At 48.0% G+C, this 21,669-nt stretch overlaps 1 protein-coding gene across 1 annotated transcript in view; it reads right to left on the bottom strand.

The window, feature by feature from the left end:
* LOC144689209 (hematopoietic SH2 domain-containing protein-like) overlaps positions 1-21,669 on the bottom strand; it is a 105,774-nt gene that overhangs the window by 22,003 nt on the left and 62,102 nt on the right. The window contains exons 3-4 of the mRNA XM_078556321.1: positions 12,763-12,852; positions 1,852-2,017 (exon numbers count right to left, since the gene is read on the bottom strand). Of these exons, the coding sequence (XP_078412447.1) occupies positions 1,852-2,017; positions 12,763-12,852 (256 nt within the window). The remainder of the gene's footprint in view (positions 1-1,851; positions 2,018-12,762; positions 12,853-21,669) is intronic.

The following is a 21,669-nucleotide window of genomic DNA, read 5'->3' as shown; positions in this document are numbered from 1 at the left end:
AGTGTGTGTGTGTGTGTGTGTGTGTGTGTGACTGAGTGTGTGTGTGTGTGTGACTGAGTGTGTGTGATTAAGTGTGTGTGTGTGTGTGTGAGACTGAGTGTGTGAGAGACTGTGTGCATGTGTGTGTGTGACTGAGTGTGTGTGACTGTGACTGTGTGTGTGTATGTGTGACTGTGAGTGTGTGTGTGTGACTGTGAGTGTGTGTGTGTGACCATGAGTAACTGTGTGTGTGTGTCTGTGAGAGACTGTGTGCGCACGCGTGTGTATGCGTGCGTGTGTCTGTGAGAGACTGTGTGTGTGTCTGTGAGCACTTGCATGTGTGTGTCTGTGAGAGCGTGTGTGTGTGTCTGTGAGAGTGTGTGTGTCTGTGAGTTTGTGTGCCTGTGAGAGACAGAGTGTTTGTGCGTGCGTGTGCGTGTGTATGTGTGTCTGTGAGAGACTGTGTGTGTGTGCCTGTGACAGACACTGTGTGTGTGTGTGTGTGTGTGTATGTGTGCATGCATGAGTGCGTGTGTATCTGTGAGAGACTGTGTGCGCGCGTATGTATGTGTGTGTGCGCATGTGTATGTGTGCGTGTGTGTACGTGTGAGACTGTGTGAGAGAGAGAGACTGTGTGTCTGTGTGAGAAAGAGAGTGTGGGTGCGCGTGTGTGTGTGTGAGACTGTGTGCGTGTGTGACTGAGTGTGTGTGACTGACTGTGAGTGTGTGTGTTTGTGAGACTGTGAGCGTGTGTGTGTGTGACTGTGAGCGTGTGTGTGTGTGTGTGACTGTGAGTGTGTGTGTGTGTGACCGTGAGTGACTGTGAGTGTGTGTGTCTGTGAGAGACTGTGTGTGTGTGTGTGTGTGCGTGTGAGAGAGAGAGACTGAGAGTGGTGTGTGTCTGTGAGAGACTGTGTGCGCACGCGTGTGTGTCTGTGAGAGACTGTGTGTGCGTGTGTGTGTGTGTGTGTGTCTGTGAGCGCGTGCATGTGTGTGTGTCTGTGAGAGCGTGTGTGTGTCTGAGAGCGCGCGTGTGTGTCTGAGAGTTTGTGTGCCTGTGAGAGACAGAGTGTGTGTGTGCGTGCGTGTGCATGTGTATGAGTGTCTGTGAGAAACGTGTGTGTGTGTGTGTGTGCGTGCATGAGTGCGTGTGTATCTGTGAGAGACTGTGTGTGCGCATGTATGTGTGTGTGTGTACGTGTGAGACTGTGTGTGAGAGAGACTGTGTGTGTGAGAAAGAGAGAGTGTGTGTGTGTGTGTGTGTGTGTGTGTGTGTGACTGTGTGTGTGTGTGTGTGTGTGTGAGACTGTGTGTGGTGCGTGTGAGAGAGACTGTGTGTGTGCGTGCACATGTACCTGTGAGAGGCTGTGTGTGTGTGTGTGTGTGTGTGTGTGTGTGTGTGTGTGAGAGAGAGAGATAGACTGTGTGTGCCTGTGAGAGGCTCTGTGTGTGTGTATGTGTGTGTGTGGGTGCTTGGGTGTGTGTGTGAGAGAGACTGTGTATATGAGCGTGTGTGTGTGTGTGTGTGTGTGAGCCCCTGTCACTGCATAAGTGTGACAGCGAGTGTGTGACCCTGTCACTGCATCAGTGTGACAGCGAGTGTGACCCTGTCACTGAATCAGTGTGACAATCAGTATGACCCTGTCACTGTATCAGTTTAACAGATAGAATAGTGGAACTTATGGAGTTGCTTTGAGATAGGATCTGTAACCATAGTGGTAAAGTTAAGTTTGGAATATTTTATACATTTGTTTGGCAGATGGAGGGTTTCGTTGCCTGAAGCCAGCATCAGGACAGCTAATGGTTTTACAATGTATTGCTTCAAATTCACTAAATCAATCACCCTGCTTGTTTGGCAGTTCAAATCCCTACCTGTCCACAAGGGCTCTTCAGACATTCATTGAATGGGGCAATGGGAACGTGTGTGTGGAAGTTCACCAAATCTTGCAGTGAGCTGTGGAAATTTGACTCTCCTGCGATGTTGTACTGTCCGCCTGTTGTTACATCAATGATGAAATGACGACAACGATCTAACCCTCTAGAATGGGCATGGATTAAAAGAGAATTTAAAAATGCTTTTATCCAAGATTGTTAAAGGCAGAGCAAATAACTTAAACATCAATCAATAGAAAGGAACTCTCCCACCACCTGGCAGCGATCTAGGCACCGGAAATGACAAAGGCAAACTCAGCCCTGTCGACCCTGCAAAGCCCTCCTTACTAACATCTGGGGGGTGGTGCCACAATTGGGAGATCTGTCTCACAGACTAGTCAAGCAACAGCCTGACATAGTCGTCCTCACAGAATCATACCTGACAGATAATGTCCCAGACACCACCATCACCATCATCGCTGGGTATGTCCTGACCCACTGGCAGGATAGACCCAGCAGAGGTGGAGGCACAGTGGCATACAGTCAGGAGGGAGTAGCCCTGGGAGTCCTCAATGTTGACTCTGGACCCCACAAAGTCTCATAGCACCAATTCAACCATGGGCAAGGAAACCTCCTGCTGATTATCACGGACCACCTTCCCTCAGCTGATGAATCAGTGCTCCTCCATGTTGAACACCACTTTGAAGAAGCAGTGAGAGCGGCAGGGCACAGAATGTATTCTTGGGTGGGGGACTTCAATGCCCATCACCAAGAGTGGCTCAGTAGCACCACTAGGACTCAGCCAGCTCAGTCAGTGAAGGACATAGCTGCTAGACTGGGCCTGTGGCAGATGGTAAGGGAACCAACAAGAGGACAAAGCAGACTTGACCTCATCCTCACCTGTTGCAGATGTATCTGTCCATGACGGTATTGGTAGGAGTGATCACCACACAGTTGTTGCGGAGACGAAGGGCGGAATCATCCCAGATTTACACTAAGTGCAGTAGCGGGCAGGATAAAGGGCATTTTACCCACCGGCTGCAATGGTGGGTTTTCGTGCCACATTGTCCCATTCCCAGCTTATTAATTATGCATTCATAGGAAACACGCTGTCTCGCTGGCGGGCAGCCTCCGATTTGCCCGCCATGTTGTTACCTCACCGCCTCTTCATGCAGGACACCATATTTAAACTGCAGCTGTGCTTGCAGCCCAGGACTGCTCCAGTGAAGACATGACCCCAAAAACCAAGAAGAGAGCAGCCAACGCACCCCCCACCCCGCACCACCTGAGTCAGTGACGCATCCCTGGGACACCTCCTGGACAGCACGGGGGCCCACCATGATGTCCTCTACCCACACCCTGGCTGGAGGAGCCCATCAGTCTCACCACTCCGGCTTGAGAGGCAGTGGCAGTGGTGGTCAGTGCCAATGCTGCACACAAGCGGTCAGCCATTCAGTGCAGAAAACAGATGAATGATCTCATCCATGCCGCAGGGTAAGACAACCATCTCATCACTCTAAACTCACAGACTCACCAGCTCTTCACACATTCACTGACATCTCACTCACTGCCAGTTCAAGGGACATCACCTCTCACACAAACCTCTCACATCATCATCTGGCCTCATCTCCTCTGGAGACTGCCTCCTCAGCCCTCACCATCTTGAGGCCACTTGCACAGATCAACATGTGCCCCCGCACACACACCCTGGCACACACTCCTTCCCCAGTACAGCCCTCGCCCTGCAGCCTCTTCCTTTGCCTGAGGTCACTTCTCCCCCTTCCCCAAGCAGGCCCTAGTCCTGCAGCTGTTGAAAAGCCCCCCTGCTTTACGGCTAGTCTGGTAGGTAGAGCCCTGCCCGTGAGCACCTCTAAGAGTGATGTGGTGCTGCCTGCGAAGCCTGGCGCTGATGACCACGAGTGCTGCCCAAAGCAAGGTAGGTAAACAAACCTCAAAGTCCCAAGCGAGGTGCAGCCTTCTAGGTGCACAGTGTTTATGTACAGTTGTGAAACATGTTGGCGTGCAATCACTCCAACATGCCCAGATGATCCAGCATGGGGGGGATAATTCCGGTGAGCAGGGCTTATAATGAGATGCTAAAGTATTGATATTAGGTTCCTGACATGCAGCAGGAATTATTGTTATAATTTAAACTGCAGCCACAGTAATAATAACAATTATTCCATTGATGGGTGGAGCGGATGATCAGAAACTGGTTTCACGATGGCGTAAAGCCAACTTCTGGCCTTCTCATCATATTGTCAGCTCACGCCAGCCGCTGCCAACAGGACCGGACAATTTGGCCCGAAGTCCCGTCTTCACATTGAGGATACCCTCCATCGTGTTGAGTGGCACCACCACGGTGCTAAATGGGATAGATTTCAAATAGATCTAGCAACTCAAGACTGAGCATCCATGAGGTGCTGTGGGCCATCAGCAGCAGCAGAATTGTACTCGAACACAATCTGTAACATCATGGCCTGGCACATCCCCCACTCTACCATTACCATCAAGCCCAGGGATCAACCCTGGTTCAATGAAGAGTGCAGGAGGGCATGTCAGGAGCAGCACCAGGCATACCTAAAAATGAGGTGTCAACCTGGTGAAGCTACAACACAGGATTACTTGCATGGCAAACAGCAAAAGCAGCAAGTGATAGACAGAACTAAGTGATCTCACAACCAACGGATCAGACCTAAGCTCTGCAGTCCTGCCACATCCAGTCATGAATGGCAGTGGACAATTAAACAACTAACAGGAAGAGGAGGTTCGACAAATATCCCCATCGTTAGTGCAAAAGATAAGGCTGAAGCATTTCCAACAATCTTCAGCTGGAAGTGCCGAGTGGATGATCCATCTTGGCCTCCTCTGGAGGTCCCCAGCATCACAGCTGCCAGTCTTCAGGCAATTCGATTCACTCCACGTGATATCAAGAAACGGCTGAAGGCCCTGGAGACTGCAAAGGTTATGGGTCCTGACAATATTCCGACTTGTGTTCCAGAACTTGCTGCGCCCCTAGCCAAGCTGTTCCAGTACAGCTACAACACTGGCATCTACCCGGCAATGTGGAAAATTGCCCAGCTATGTCCTGTACACAAAATGCTGAAAAAATCCAACCCAACCAATTACCACCCCATCAGTCTACTCTCAATCATCAGTAAAATAATGGAAGGGGTCAACAACAGTGCTCGCAGGCGGCACTTGCTTAGCAATAACCTGCTCACTGACACCCAGTTTGAGTTCCGCCACGGCCACTCAGCTTCTGACCTCGTTACAGCCTTGGTTCAAACATGGGCAAAAGGGCTGAACTCCCGGGGTGACATCAAGGCCACATTTGACCGAGTGTGGCATCAAGGAGCCCTAGCAAAACTGGAGTCAATGAGAATCAGGGGGAAAACTCTCCACTGGTTGGAGTTATACCTAGCACAAAGGAAGATGGTTGGGGTTGTTGGAGGTTAGTCATCTCAGCTCCAGGACACCACTGCAGGAGTTCCTCAGGGTAGTGTCCTAGGCCCAAACATCTTCAGCTGTTTCATCAATCACCTTCCCTCCATTATAAGGTCATAAGTAGGGATGTTCAGTGATGATTGCACAATGTTCAGCACCATTCACGACTCCTCAGATACTGAAGCAATCCATGTCCAAACGGAGCAAGATCTGGACAACATTCAAGTTTGGGCTGATATATGGCAAGTTACATTTGTGCCACACTAGTGCCAGACAATGACCATCTCCAACAAGAGAGAATCTAACCAAACGCCTGACATTCAATGGCATTATCATCGCTGAATCCCCCGCCACCAGCATCTTGGGGTTACCATTGACCAGAAACTGAACTGGACTGGTCGTATAAATACTGTGACTACAAGAGCAGGTTAGGGATCCTGTAGTGAGTAACTCACCACCTGACTCCTCAAACCCTGTCCACCAACTACAAGTCCCAAGTCAGGAGTGTGATTGAATTCTCTCCACTTGCCTGGATGAGTACAGATCCAACAACACTCGAAGCTCAACACCATCCAGGACAAAACAGTCCGCCCGATTAGCACTCCATCCACCACCTTCAACATTCATTCCCTCTGCCACCGATGCACAGTAACAGCAGTGTGTACCATCTACAAGACACACTGCAGGAATTCACCAAGGTTCCTTAGACAGCACCTTCCAAACCCATAACGACTACCATCAAGAAGGACAAGAGCAGCAGATAGATGGGAAAACCACCACTTGGAAGTTCCCCTCCAAGCCACTCACCATCCTGACTTGGAAATATATCGCCATTCCTTCACTGTCGCTGGGTCAAAATCCTGGAACTCCCTCCCTAACAGCACTGTGGATGTACCTACACCACATGGACTGCAGCGGTTCAAGAAGGCAGCTCACACCACCTTCTCAAGGGCAACTAGGGATGGGCAATAAATGCTGTCCTAGCCAGTGAAGCCCACATCCCGTGAATGAATTAAACAAAACTGAGAGTTTGGTGTGTTCTCAGAGTAACTGTGGAATAGACCTTTGATGTAACAACTGAGGTAGAGCTGGGGTCCAGCAAGTAGATGTGAGGAATCTTTTCTCCAATATCCTATGCTTATTACCCCATATTCCTGGGAATTTCTGGATTTTGCTCTATTAAACTTCTATAGCTCTGATATGAAGATAAACATTTTCCTGATAAAGAAATAACAAGCTTGTATTGGTGTAAAGTGTTTCACATTCTCATCATGTACTCCAAAACTCTGCTTTGAAATAGAACTCTTTAAATATGCAACATTTTACAGAAATTGTGTGTGTGCAGGGGAGAGAGCCAGAGGGTGACAGCCCACACAGGGAGAGGGCTGAACAATTTACAAAAGTATCAGATAGAACTGAGGCACAGGGAGTGGTCAGAGAGCTGCTTGTAGCACCATCAATTAGATTGTAGCTGATCTGGATCTTAACTCCATCTACCTGCCTTGGTTCCATAATCCCGTAATCTTTAATAGCCTCACCCAAGAAAAATCCATCAATCCCACTTTTGAAGTTTTTAACTGACCCTCAAGCTCATTAGCATTTTGGAAGAGATTTCCAGATTTCCACTAAGCTTCCTGACATCATCCTTGAACAGCCTGGCTCTAATTTTATTATGGGCAGAATCATCCTTACCTGCTGGTGTTGGGCATGTTCAGGGGCGTGAGCGGACAATATGGTGAGACAGCCAAAGATTGGTTTCACAACGTCGTGAAACCAGTTTGCGATCGTCCACTCAACCCGTCAATGGCGGGCCGCGTTTTCCGCCACCGGACATCGGGAATCTCATTGTAATACATCTACATATCATCATAAGGCCAGCCCGCCGAACACATACCACCCCCCCCGCCCCCCTGGGTCATCTGTCCACGTTGGCGTGATTGCATGCCAACATGTTTCACAACAGCATATACAAGTCGTGCACTTGGTTGGCTGCATTTTGAGGGGAACTGGGAGGTGAGTACACAGTAACATTGCACAGCGCTCACCCGGGTCACCTGTTGGACTTCAAGGTTGAGGCTTGTTGGGAGGGTGGCAAAGGCTGCCCTGCAGTTGAGATGACATGGGGAGGGATAGGGGCAAAGGCTGCCCTATGGTTGAAGATGGTGCACAAGCACGTGCAGGGTGGGGTGGGTGAGGGGTGGGCAAGGGAAGCAGCCACACATTAGTATAAAGTGACCATTCCTCTGCAGCTGAGACAGTTCAGGCGCAGCCACATTGATAAGATTGGAGTTGGGCCTATAACTCATCTGCCCACTCGAGCAACACAGAGGCCTGAAAGTGCCACCAAGCGTTCCAGAGCTTTTCACCCCTCAGGCACAGACTGCAAACTAATGAGCATTTTAGTGGACTGCAGAACAGTTGGATGACTGGGCACGTTGTACAATCCCCTTGCTAAAGCCGGCCATGGAGCAGTCACTGGTGGAGGCGCTCACAGCCTCTCGCAATATCAGCATCCCGGTTTGGACCAGTCTCCCCCATGGTTCAAGCTAACAGTGCAGCCTTGCAGTGTGGGTTAGGAGAATGCCTGTGCCTGAGCTGAGAGCACGGCATGCAGTCCAGTGGGTAAAGCTGCGCCAATCAGTCAGGCGGAGTGGGGCAGAGGTGGGTGGAGTTTCGGGCAGCCATGCAGCGCACTAAACTCTGGCCATCCAAGTGGTGGCCAGCACTCTCCTGGATGCCTTAAGGGGCCTTCAGACTTAACCAAGAGAGGTTCTTAGTACACCCAAGCTAACCCACGCATCTCTCTCTTTCATCCTGCAGGAGTACAACATCAGGAGCACGGAGCCTGGTGAACAAGCTGTATGCCTCATGGCGTACAGAGATCGAAGATGACAGAGAAGAGAGCGACTGAGGTGCCTGTGTGCGCAGAGGGATCGGCACCCTCTGGAAGAAGGGGCGGCTGGGGCTCCTGCACACACTGCCCAAGAGCCACAGCAAGCCGTCACTAGTTGGCGCCCAGCTAGACTCAGGGACAATAGATGCCGCCTTTCATTCCTGTAGGCCACCGAGACCCAGTGTCGCTGAAGACTGCGCATGTCTAGGGACCTGGTTGGTCACAGCTTGTCATGAAGAGATAATGTGATTGGGAATTATTTTTAAATTAGACCTGTAGTACGGTCTGTGTCTGTGTGTGTCTTAATTGGATTAAAGCCAGCTAGTCTGGGTGCTTTGATGTGTAGTAGTTTTGAGATATTAATTAGATAAACGCAAGTTAGTTAAAAGGTAAAATAAAATTTGCATTTTTAAATGAACCATTGAAAATAATGGGTGAAATCTTGCACCTAGTTGGGAGAGGCCAAGCAATGTGTTTATATTACTAATAAAATTGGTGGAATGAAAGGATTATTATTATTAGGAGAGGTAAAATTTAAAAACCTAGTAATACATTGGAAAATTTACATTCAAAGGGGAAGCTAGGTATAAACAGGAAGGAGTGTGTGTGTGTGAGTCAGAGGCCTTTAAGATGTAACCAGCTTGTAAGCCTAAAATTGTGTCTGCAAAGGAACCAAATTGCAAGGGACCTCATTTTGAATTTGTAAGGTCAAATGTGCTTTGCCTGATGTCTGTTTAAAGTCTATGGGTCATTGTTGCCTTGGTGAAGGTTTACCTGGGAGTGATTAGTTTGGGGATTTGTTTAAAAGTTATTATGGTAGTAATTTGTAGGCATATGAATGTGTTTAATTAGTTGTTAAATTAATAAATGTTTAATTTAATTTTATATAAAAAACCTCTTGAGGCTTGGTGGTTTTATTCCTGAATTCAGAGCTGCATCTCAAACATACCAATTGAAAATATAGGTTATGACAGTTGTTCAAGTTTCCCTCTGGGATTTAAACAACTCAGCCTTTATCAACTGCTATGTCATAACAAGCTGCCAGCTACTGCAGGATTTGGAGCCATGTGGACATGAAGGGCATCTACTGTCAGTGGCTGTGAAAGTGACCGCAGCGCTTAATTTCTATGCCAGTGACTCCTTTCAGGGTTCCATAGGTGACCTCTGTGGGATTTCACAAGCCTCCACCCGCAAATACATCCATGCAGTCACGGATACCATCTTCGTGAGGGCACACAACTTTATGCATTTTGCCCAGGACCAGGAGAGCCAGGATGCAAGAGCAATTGGATTTACTCAGATCTCAGGTTTTCCACAGGGTGCATCGACTGCACTCACATGGCACTCAGATCTCCATCACAACATGGGGTCAACTACATCAACCACACGGGATTCCATTCAGCCCTTGCAGGGTTGTGCAGTTGGTGTGCGACCACCACAACCACATCCTGCAGGTCTGCACACGGTTTCCAGGGAGTGTGCACGACTCCTACATCCTCAGTCAGTCACAGATCCCTGACATCTTCCAGGGTCCACAGAGGCTGCAGGTTTGACTCCTCGGGGACAAGGGCTACCCACAGAGGCCGTGGCTGATGTCACCCGTGTGGTGGCCTCAGACTGCAGCAGAGTGAAGGTATAACAAAGCTCATGCTGCAACTCGCAACTTGGTGGAGCAAACCATTGGGATGCTGAAAATGAGGTTCCGGTGCCTGGACCGGTCTAGTGGAGCCCTGCAGTACAGTCCGCAGAGGGTGTCACACATCGTCACCTGCTACACCCTTTACAACCTGGCACTGCAACGGGGAGAGGAGCTGGCTGAGGAGGAGATGGAGGTCTCCTCCAATGAGGAGGATGTTGACGCTGAAGAGGGTGAGGAGCTCCTTGAAGGCGGCGATGACAGTGATGAGATCCTCACTCTGGCCAGGCGAGGCAGGTGCGCTCAGGAGGCTTCATAGCTGCTAGATTTGTGGAGGATGATGATGACATGCAATGAGGAGAACCCATTGGTCCTCACATCGCCTTTGTGAATGTCTAACTTCTGTCCAGCCGAGGGCAGCTCACTTGTGCTCTGTGATCAGGGTCATATCATAGAGACGCAGTCATGAAACTTTAGAAGCATCTGATCCTTTGTCAGCCTTCAGCACCTGACCCCTTCAGGAGCACAGCATCACTGGTCACAGATGCTGGTGTGATGGGGGCCAGCCCCACCTTAAAGGTGCTGAGAGCACACAGAGGGTATGAGAGAACTCTGTGGTGCCTGCCCACTACATTCTGGCAGCAATGACCAGCACTGCTGAGGTGCAGGCATCAGTAATGTTTCCAGGGAGTGTGAGGCTGGACCATCACTTTGGTCTGAAGGCTGCACAAAGCACAGGGAAGAGGCCCTGGACTGAGATTTTATCTTGTGCAGAAAGGTTTCACATCTGAGTGACAAGAACACTGCTCATCAGAACAAGGAACCACAGGCAGGGAGACATTCTTGGGAGTTTATTTACAATCATGAACATTATGTACAAGTGATCAACACCCGTGCCCAGGCTGTGCAACTACATCTTCTTAACCTTCCTAACCCTGCTGCTACGTCTTGGTGCTCCCTGGACATCCACAGCAGAGGTAGAGACAGCCTGCTGTCTACTACGCCCTATCTGTGATGACTTTGGCGGGGTCTTCTGAAGGACTGAGACCTGGAGGGCCCCGGCCTGCTTTCGAGGCCCTGCTGTGTGGCAGTGGCACCCCCCCTCGGCCTGTGGAGGTGGAGCTGCTGAGGTCACAGGAAGAGGGGATTCGGATGGGCTGGGAACTCCTAGAGTCACCTGGGTGGATGGCCCCGGGGTGTGCACCTGCTGATCCTCCTCCCTATGGGTGCCCAAGGGCCCCTGGTTGACTCCTCAAGGAGAAGGGGTAGCTGGAGTGGGATCGAGCTGCCCAGCACCCCTCTCACATACACACTGTTGGAGGCCAACTATGGCATCAGCGATGGAATTCAGCCTGTGCAGCAGTGCGGGAGTGACATCCTGGACCACGGTCTCCATGGCAGCTGCCATCCTGCCAGTGTTGACCTCGGTGTGTTGCAATGCCGGCGCTATCACCTCAGCCTGAAGGCGGACGGACTCCTCCATTGTGCCTTGCAATCTGAGGAGTGCAGCAGACATCACTTACTAATGTTCCTGAGCTTGCCTTTGCAGCTCCAGCAACTGTGACATGACTGAGTCTGGAGGCTCGTCATCTGACTTGGACTCAGCAATGTTCTGGCCTCCAGCAGTCCTCCGAGTGTCGGACACCTGGGAAGTCCCTGCCTCTGCCTGCTGTGGATCAGACAGTGCGATGTGCTCACCAGATTGTGATCCTGAGACTACTCTAAAGCTAGGTCCCACTGAGATGTGTCTCTCTGCGCTGGTGGAGGGTATGGGTGAGCGCTGTGATGGGACTTCAGGGAGGGTGCCTCCAGATTCCTCTTCAGAGGTTTCTTTGGAACTTGCTTGGAGACTATGGGTCATGGACTCCGTCTGCTGCTTCCCAGATGCGCCTGCGGAAGCAAGGGGAGATAATTGGTGCATGGCAGTACCTGTGAAACAGGACACATCACTCACAGCATGGTTATCTGATGGATGTTGCACTGCTGGATCCTCACTTGGTAGAGCACCTCCGACCTCACCGTCAGCACAGGAACAGTCCAGAACCTCACCAGCCAGCTGGATGGCTCGATTTTCAAAGTCCGTGAGGACCTTGATTTCGGGCATTCTGCCACCGGTCTGCGACCTCTCCCTCTTGTTGTCTACCAGGTTGTCCTGCATGGATTGAGATGGGGCGAGTGTATCAGGACGCCTGCCAGGCCAGATGATAAGTACGTCTGGCATGTGTGGGTGGTGAGTAGTCCCATGGATGGGATGAAGACAATGATGATGAGTGTGAGAGAGTGAAGGGTGATGTTTCTTGAACTGACACCCTGTGGGTGTGCGATGGGTTTGTGAGTGTGTGAGTTGGGAATGATGAGAAGAGTGACTTACCCTGGTGGAATGGAAGATATCATTCATCCTCTTATGGCACTGGGTGACTGTCCTCTTCTGAAGGCATTGGCACTGACCACAGCCTCCCAAGCCGGGTTAGTGCTGTTGCTGCCCATCCTGCGGCTGGAGCGGGGGATAAAAGACATCACAGCGGGCCTTCACTGCATCCAACAGATGCTCGAGGTAGGTGTCATTGAGCCTGGGGGCCGGTTTTGGACAATATGGCATCTTCTATATTCACTGGAATATCAGCTGAGTCAATGCAGCTTGTCCTCAACATTTAACCCGTTTAGTCACAATATTGTCCTGCTCTATCTGTGCTGCAGCCCCTCCAAAGTCAGTATATTCTGCCTTAATAGGCCCTTTAACTTTGCTCCCTCCTTGAAGTGGGCAGTTGCTCCGTACCCAGCTCTGCCACTGGTAAAATGCCCTGGTGTCTGCACCATGTCTAAGAACCATCCCGACCCCACTCACAGCTATTTTATTGTCCCCCACCTGGGGACTGTTAAATTTCTGTCCAAGGTCAGGGAGATGTGTTACTCAGTTCCCGGTGCCCTTGTTTACCTGTAGGAGAGGCTAAATCCAATCCGACTCTCACCAACGCGAATGAGGAAACAGCCCAGAGCTTTATCCTTCAGTAACTGTTCAGCTTCTCTGTCATGGAAAAGAACATATGAACACATGGTGAACACATGGCTGATACACGTCAATGCATGTTTAATATTAGTCTGGAACATACAGACATTACAGGCTGAATTTTGAATTGCAGGTGGGGGAAGGAGCAATGGGTCAGGAACCCCAGAATTCATGGAGTGGTTTATCCGTGGCATTATCCCAGTTCCCTCTTTCCAAACCAAATGGATATCAATAAATGGCTAAAGGCACTGGACTGGATACTGCAAAGGCTATGGGCCCTGACAATATTCCGGCAATAGTACTGAAGACTTGTGCACCAGAACTTGCTGCGCCCCTAGCCAAGCTGTTCCAGTACTGCTACAACACTGGCATCTACACAGCTGTGTGGAAACTTACCCAGGTATGTCCTGTACACAAAAAGCAGGGCAAATCCAACCCAGCCGCCCCATCAGTCTACTCTCAATCATCAGCAAAGTAATGGAAGGAGTCATCAAAAGTGCTATCAAGCGACACTTGCTTTGCAATAACCTGCTCACTGTCACCCAGTTTGAGTTCCATCAGGAACACTCAGCTCCTGACCTCATTACAGCCTTGGTTCAAACATGGACAAAAAAGATGAACTCTTGAGGTGAGGTGAGGTGAGAGTGACTGCCCTTGACATCAAGGCAGCACTTGACTGAGTGTGGCATCAAGGAGCCCTAGCAAAACAGGAGTTTATGGGAATCGGGGAAAACTCACTGCTGGCTGGAGTCGTGCCTAGCACAAAGGAAGATGGGTGTCTCCAACAAGAGAGAGTCTAACCATCACCCATCGACTTTCAATGGCATCACCATCACTGAATCCCCCACTAACATCATCCTGGGGGTTACCATTGACCAGAAACTGAACTGGACTAGCCATATAAATACTGTGGCTACAAGAGCAGTTCAGAGGCTGGGAATCTTGCTACGAGTAACTCATCTCCTGACTCCCCAAAGCCTGTCCACAATCTACAAGGCACAAGTCAGGAGTGTGATGGAATAGTCTCCACTTGCCTGGATGAGTTCAGCTTCAACAACACTCAAGAAGCTTGACACCATCCAGGACAAAACAGCCCACTTTATTGGCACCCCACCCACAAACATTCATTCCCTCCATCACTGATGCACAGTGGCAGCAGTGTGTACCATCTACAAGGTGCACTGCAGGAACTCACCAAGGCTCCTCAAACAGCACCTTCCAAACCCACAACCACTATCATTTAGAAGGGCAAGGTTAGCAGACACATGGGAACACCACCACCTGGAAGTTTCCCTCCAAGTCACTCACCATCCTGACTTGGAAATTTATCACTGTTCCTGCACTGTCGCTGGGTCAAAATCCTGGAACTCCCTCCCTAACAGCACATGGACTGCAGTGGTTCAAGAAGGCAGCTCACCGCCACCTTCTCAATGGCAACTAGGGATGGACAATAAATGATGGTCTAGCCAGCGACGCCCACATCCCATGAATGAATGAAAAAAAGGTTGGTGGTAACAAGATCCGCTTTGTGGAATACCTTCGCTCAGTCCACCAGCACAACCCCAAACTTCTGGTCACTCGCCATTTCAATTCACTATCTTGCTCACATTTCTGCCCTCGGCCTGTTAGAATGTTCTAGTGAAGCCCAGCACAAGCTGGAGGAACAGCACCTCATCTTATTAGGCACTTTACAGCCTTCTGGACTCAACATTGAGTTCAACAACTTCAGACCATGAACTCTGTCTCTATTTTGATTTTTATCCCCCCAGTGCCAGTCTGTATCTTGTTCTCATGTTTTTGCTTTCAGATAACACTGACCCTTTTTCTGCTATTAACACATTGTTATTTTGCTTTCAGACATTGTTGACCTTTATTCTGTTATTTACACCTAATCTGGTCCAGTCTTTTGTTTCTTTAATACTATCATTACCAGTCCCTTTGTTTTTTTGTTCCATGACATCTTTGTTATTTAATTTCCCCGTCTCATCCCTATCCCTGACCTTCCCTTTAACTCCACCTTACCCTCTCCCCTTTTTCAACAGCAAAAAATCCATCACATTTTGACCTCTTCTTCAATTGTAACATGGGCTCGAAACATTAACTCTGTTTCTCTCTCCACAAAAACTTTTTGTTTTTATATTACCTTTCCATCGAGCTTTGTATCATCAGCAACTCAGATACATAACTCTCTCTCTCTTCATCCAAGTTATTAATATAGATTGTAAATAACTGAGGCCCCAGCACTGATCCTTGTGGCATTCCACTATTCGCTGCCAGTCAGCTTGGAAAAACCCCGATTATGCCCATCTCTGCTTTCTACCCTACCTGACAACTGAAGTGTCAGAGACGTTGGAGAGGGGCTGAATGGAAAAATTCTACTACAGACAACTGAGACACAACAACTGGAGTGTTGGAGTCTCAAAGAAGGAAGGTAGTCCCCAACCCCACCCCTCATCAGTAGCAAAATGGATGTAACTTTTGAGCCCAGAAACCATGGCACCTGTTACTATAGAGAAGCACTTTCGGGGCAGGTTGTGAAGTGCTGCTGATGTCACCAGCTGAAGTCTGGAAAGAGCTGGAGGTGAATAAATCCAAGACAATGTGAATCCACCTGAGCCACATAGCAAGGAGGTCTTGTCCCAGAGGATATTAGATGTCAGCAATGAGCAGCCATCAAAGGGAATCTCTGGAGACACTGCAGGTCAGTTACATTGAGAAAGCTGTTCCTCTCTCTGTGTATCCTGTGCCGGGATGGGGGAGATCACCTTCCTATGCTGGGGGGGTAGAGGGCATCATCTTCCTGTGCTGGGGGGGTAGAGGGCATCACCTTCCTGCGCTGTGAGGGGGGTGTTATGAATTTGATTTTCTGGACAGGTTTCTCCGAAGAAAGAGTGAACTTTATTTATAGGGATCCAGCAGTGCTTCACCAAGAACCATAACTAAACACAAACTCCACCCCTAAGGTCCATGCACTTCAGGCTGATTCGCTCACGCTGTCACATGATACTACACTGTACAATAAGTCTCAAAGCTACAATCACTACATTCCTTAAAGCTACAGTTCACAGAATCACAGAAGTTTAACGACACAGAAGGAGGCCATTTGGCCAGTGTCTGCACCTGTTCTCCAAATGAGCAATATGACCTAGTGCTATTGCCCTGCCTTTTCCCCGTACCCCTGCACATTGTTTCTATTCAAATAATCATTGAATGCCCTCTTGAATGCCTCGATTGAATCTGCCTCCACCACACTTCCAGACAGCAGACAGTACATTCCAGACCCAAACCACTCACTGTGTGAAAAAGATTTTTCTCACATCGCATTTGGCTCTTTTGCAAATCACTTTAAATCTGTGCCCTCTCGTTCTTGATCCTTTTATGAGTGGGAACAGCTTCTCTCTATCTACTCTGTCCAGCCCCCTCATGATTTTGAACATCTCTATCAAATCTCCTTCTTAGCTTTGGACATAAGTTCAAGGTGAGGGGCAGGAGGTTTAGTGGGGATGTGAGGAAAAACATTTTTACCCAGAGGGTGGTGACGGTCTGGAATGCGCTGCCTGGGAGGGTGGTGGAGACGGGTTGCCTCACATCCTTTAAAAAGTACCTGGATGAGCACTTGGCACATCATAACATTCAAGGCTATGGGCGAAGTGCTGGTAAATGGGATTAGGTAGGTAGGTCAGGTGTTCTCACATGTCGGTGCAGACTCGATGGGCCGAAGGGTCTCTTCTGCGTTCTGTGATTCTGTGATTCTCTCCAAGGAGAATAGTCCCAACTTCTCCAATCTATCCTCATAGCGGAAGTTTCTCATCCCTGGAATCATTCTTGTAAACCTCTTCTGCACTCTCCAACGTGTTCACATCCTTCCTATAATGTAGAGCCCAGGACTGTACACAATATTCCAGCTGAGGTCTAATGAGTGTTTTATATAAATTCAGCATAACCTCCTTGCTCTTGTACTCTATGCCCGTATTAATAAAGCCCAGGATACTATATGATTTATTAACTGCTCTCTCCACCTTTCCTGCCACCTTCAATGATCTATGCAGATATACACACAGGTCTTTCTGCTCCAGCACCTCCTTCAAAATTTCACCCCCTATTTTATATTTACTGTCCGTGTTCTTCCTACCAAAATGCACCACCTCACACTTCTCCGCATTGAACTTCGTCTACCACTTATCCACCCATTCCACCAACTTGCCTATGTCCTCTTGAAGTTCCACACCATTCTCCTCACAGTTCACAACTCTCCCAAGCTTCGTATCATCCACAAACTTTGAAATTGTCCCCTGCACACCAAGATTTAGATCATTAATATAACAGGAAAAGCAATGGTCGCAATACTGACCCCTGGGGAATTGCACTACAAACCTTCCTCCAGCCCAAGAAATATCCATTGACCATTACTCTCTGCCTCCTATTTTTCAGCCAATTTGTATCTACAAATTACTACATTCCTCCCCCCTTAATTTTCTTTTACAGTTTATATTTACGAGAACAACTACATTGATAACATTACAAATATATTCACAGGTTATGAAATTATAAATTCAATCTCTCAGGCGGTTTCCTGATCTGGGTGGAATGTCATAGCTCCACGACTTTAGATTCTCTTACTGAAGCTTCCTTCTGTGGAACCGCAGCATCATCAGGTACCTCCTTAGGCGCAGTGTTATCCACCTCGACAGAGATATCTGGTATGTCTATCCTCGGTTGATCAATCACAACAGGGACCACAGGTTTTACAATGGTTACAGGTGGAACATCGGTTTGTTGGGGTATCTCACTTCTTCTCAAATGATCCACATGCTTTCAGGTGATCCAGCCCCCCACTTCTACGTGGAACAACAACGGTCTGATCACAGAAACTATTACACCAGGTAACCAACTCGATCCACCACCGAAGTTTTGTACAAATACTGTTTCACTGACAGTGAATTCTAGCTCTTGACTATGCAAATCGTGAGTCACTTTTTGACTCCCTTGACTGTTCTCTACCTTCCCCTCCAAATTGGGAAGTACCAGGCTCAATCCCATATGAAGGTGACATTTCATAAGTAATCCTGAAGGTGTTGAACCAGCAGTAGTGTGTGGGGGTCATTCTATAGTGAAGCAGAAAACGTGAAAGTTCAGTCTCCAATGATCCTCCCGATAATCTTTTCATACCAACTTTAAAAGTCTACTGCATTCGTTGCTCCCAATGCGGTTTCCTCTACATTGGAGAGATCAAACGCAGGCTGGGTGACTGCTTTGCAGAACACCTTCGGTCTGTCCGCAAACATGACCCAGACCTCCCTGTCGCTTGCCATTTCAACGCTCCACCCTGCTCTCATGCCCACATGTCCATCCTTGGCCTGCTGCATTGTTCCAGTGAAGCTCAACGCAAACTGGAGGAACAGCACCTCATCTTCCGACTAGGCACTTTACAGCCTTCCGGACTGAATATTGAGTTCAACAATTTTAGATCATGAACTCTTTCCTCCATCCCCACCCCCTTGCCGATTTTCCCCCTCCTTTTTGTTTCTTCCAATAATTTATATAGATTTTTCTTTTCCCACCTATTTCCATTATTTTTAAATGTATTTCCATCCATTGTTTTATCTCTACCTTTTAGCCTTTTTCGATTCCTTCACCCCAGCTGCACTAGGGCTATCTGTACCTTGCTCGTCCTGCTTTCTACCCTTAATTAGCACATTCCTTAGATAATATCACCACCTTCAACACCTCTTTGTCCTTTTGTCTGTGACATCTTTTGGATATCTCCACCCTGGCCCTCTATCCAGCTCTACTTGTCCACCCCCCCACCCCTCCCCCCCAACCCCTTAAACCAGCTTATATTTCACCCCTTTTGTATTTTTCCTTAGTTCTGTTGAAGAGTCATACGGACTCAAAACGTTAACTGTGTTCCTCTCCGCAGATGCAGATGCTGCCAGACCTGCTGAGTTTTTCCAGGTATTTTTGTTTTTGTTTTGGATTTCCAGCATCCGCAGTTTTTTGCTTTTGTATTAAAAGTTTGTACTGCTCTCTCGGCCAATGCATTAGATGATGGATGATCCGGTGCTGTCTTTACGTGTTTGATGCCATTTAGCCTCACGAATCTTTGAAAATTCAGCACTAGTAAATGCAGTACTATTGTCTGAGACAATGACTTCAGGCTCTCCATGTTAGAAAAATTTTGGCGTCACCTTTTTATAGTCACACCTGACGTTGGCGATCTAACTTCGTACGTGTCCAACCATTTGGAGTGTGCATCAATTATTAGGAGGAACATGGTGCCTAGAAATGGACATACATAATCTATATGCAGTCTCACCCAGGGTCGATCAGGCCATTCCCACGGGTGCAGTGGGGCTGCAACAGGCAACTTCTGTTGTTGCTGGCACTGAGACAGTGTTTAACCATTTTTTCCATATCATTGTCTATACCTGGCCACCAGACATAGCTCCTTGCAAGCATTTTAATTTTGGAAATTCCAGGATGCACGCTATGCGACTCAGTTAAGAGCGGTTCCTTTCCTTGTGAAGAAACAACGACTCGTTCACCTCATAATAGGATACCATCCTGACCACTCAGTTCACTCCTTCAGGTGAAGAATGGCTTCAATTCTTCAGGGACTGGTTCCTGGGACCACCCGCTGGGCTGGGACTTTCCGTGCCTGCTGGCGTCGGGTGTGTTCGTTGGTTTGAATGGAAAATATGGCGAGAAGGCCAAAAATCAGTTTCACAACGGCGTGAAAATAGTTTGCAATCGTCCACTCAGCCTGTCGATGGTGGTTTGTGTTTCTCACCATCGGACCTCGGGAACCTTATTGTCATACATCTGCATATCATTATAAGGCCAGCCTGCTTTTTCCGTTTTTCCCGCCAGCTATCGCACTTAATGCAAATCTGGGATGATTCCGCCCTTGGTCTCGTACTCTAGACAAGACTGGATCCCAGTTCGTCCAGTTTCCTATTTGTCTTGCATAGACTGGCGAAGGATCCAGGAAATTCATCACTAATACAGTCTCTTGGGCATGTTCAATGCTCTCCTGCAAAGGAAGGCAACTTAGAGCATCTGCATTGGCTATATGCATCCCTGGTCTGTGTATAAAAGTAAATGTTGATAAAATCAAAGCCCTTCTTGGAATTCTTGCGGAAGCTATGGGAGGGGTAGCTTTTTCCTTGCTAGACAGACCCAAGAGCGGTTTGTGGTTAGATACTATAGTAAAATGTCTGTCATGTACATACTGATGGAATTTTTTAAACTCCAAAAAAAATCGATAATCTTTCTTTCTCGATTTGTAAATAAACCTTCTTGGCCATAGAGAGGGTTCTGCGTACATACATTATCGGCCTTTCTGAACCGTTATCCAGCTTGTGAGATAGTACCACTCCCATGCCACAGGCAGATGCACCCCAAGTTAGCACCAATTCTTTTGCCGGGTCAGAGTGTACTAACAAGTTCAAAGAGTGCAAGAGCTATTTAACTTTCATGAAAGCTTCTTCTTGAGGTGACTTCCAAGACTAACGTTGGTTTTTCTTTAATAATGAGTGTGGAGGGGCTAGGATTGTTGATAAGTTGGGTAGGAATTGACCATAATAATTTACCATACCCAAGAATGATTTGAGCTCTGAGACATTTGTAGGCAGTGTGCATCCTTGATAGATTTAACTTTTTCTTCTACCGGGTGTAACCCCTGGGCATCCACCTGGTGGCCTAAGTAAACGACTTCACTTGCCTGAAAGGTGCACTTTTCCTTTTTCAAGCATACCCCTGCTTCCAAAAATCATTTTAAGACTTCTTCCAAGTTACCAAGTGTTCTGCTTCTGTTAGTCCAGTTATTAGGGTGTCGTCCAGATAGACCACGATCTGAAGTAGCCCTTGCAGCAAGGTCTCCAACGTCCTCTGGAAAATAGTGCAGGCCAAAGAAACACCGAAAGGCAGGCGCATGTATTGATATAATCTTTTGTGTGTGTTTATGGTTACAAACCCTCTGGATGTATCATCCAGCTCCAGCTGCTGATATGCGTGACTCATATCTAATTTAGTGTAAGTTCTCCCTCCTGCGAATATGGTGTATAGATCCTCAATCCTGGGGATAGGGTACTTGTCCAACTTGGCAGCTTGTTGGCTTATAATCCCCACAGATACAGGTGGTCTGATCCTATTTCAAGACAGGGACTATGAGTGTTGCCCATTCCGGAAATTGAACCAGCTGAATAATGCCCAGCTTCTCTAAATGGTTTAATTCGGTGTCAACCTTCTCTCTCGGAGTATAAGCACGGGCCTGGTTTTAAAAAATGAGGAGTTGCATCAGAGTCAACATAGATCTTAGCCTGCAGGCTCTTGATTTTCCTCAGTTCCTCTCAAAAGGCCTGGTCATATTTCTTTAGCTCTGGCAGTCCTCCGGCTCTCAGCTGGAAAATTTCAGACCAATTTAGTTTAATTTCTTTTAACTAATCACGACCTAGAAGGCTTGGTCCTTCACCTCCCGCTACAATCACAAAGAGCTGTGCTGTCTGGTGCTTGTAATAAACAGGTACAGTGGTAATACCTTTCACTTGTATGACTTCACCAGTATGCGTTTTCAATTTGGCTGCAGTCTGCTCCATTTCTAATTGTTAAGGACCCTTGTTTAAATATTTGAATGTGTGCTTCCCCACTACAGTGGTTCATGCACCGGTCTCCACTTCCATAATCAAAGGTTTTCCATTGACCTGCAGAGTAACAGTGATTGGATCTGTTTTCCCTACTTTCACATTAAATAGAGAATAAACATCAGAATCACTGGTTCTTCCACATTATGTATTTTGATCAGTTTAGTTTGCTGCCTGGGAGTCTGTCTCAATC

This window comes from Cetorhinus maximus, chromosome 13, assembly GCF_964194155.1.
Source record: "Cetorhinus maximus chromosome 13, sCetMax3.hap1.1, whole genome shotgun sequence".
Classification (NCBI taxonomy): domain Eukaryota; kingdom Metazoa; phylum Chordata; class Chondrichthyes; order Lamniformes; family Cetorhinidae; genus Cetorhinus; species Cetorhinus maximus.
This window is presented reverse-complemented; position numbering and strand designations above follow the sequence as displayed.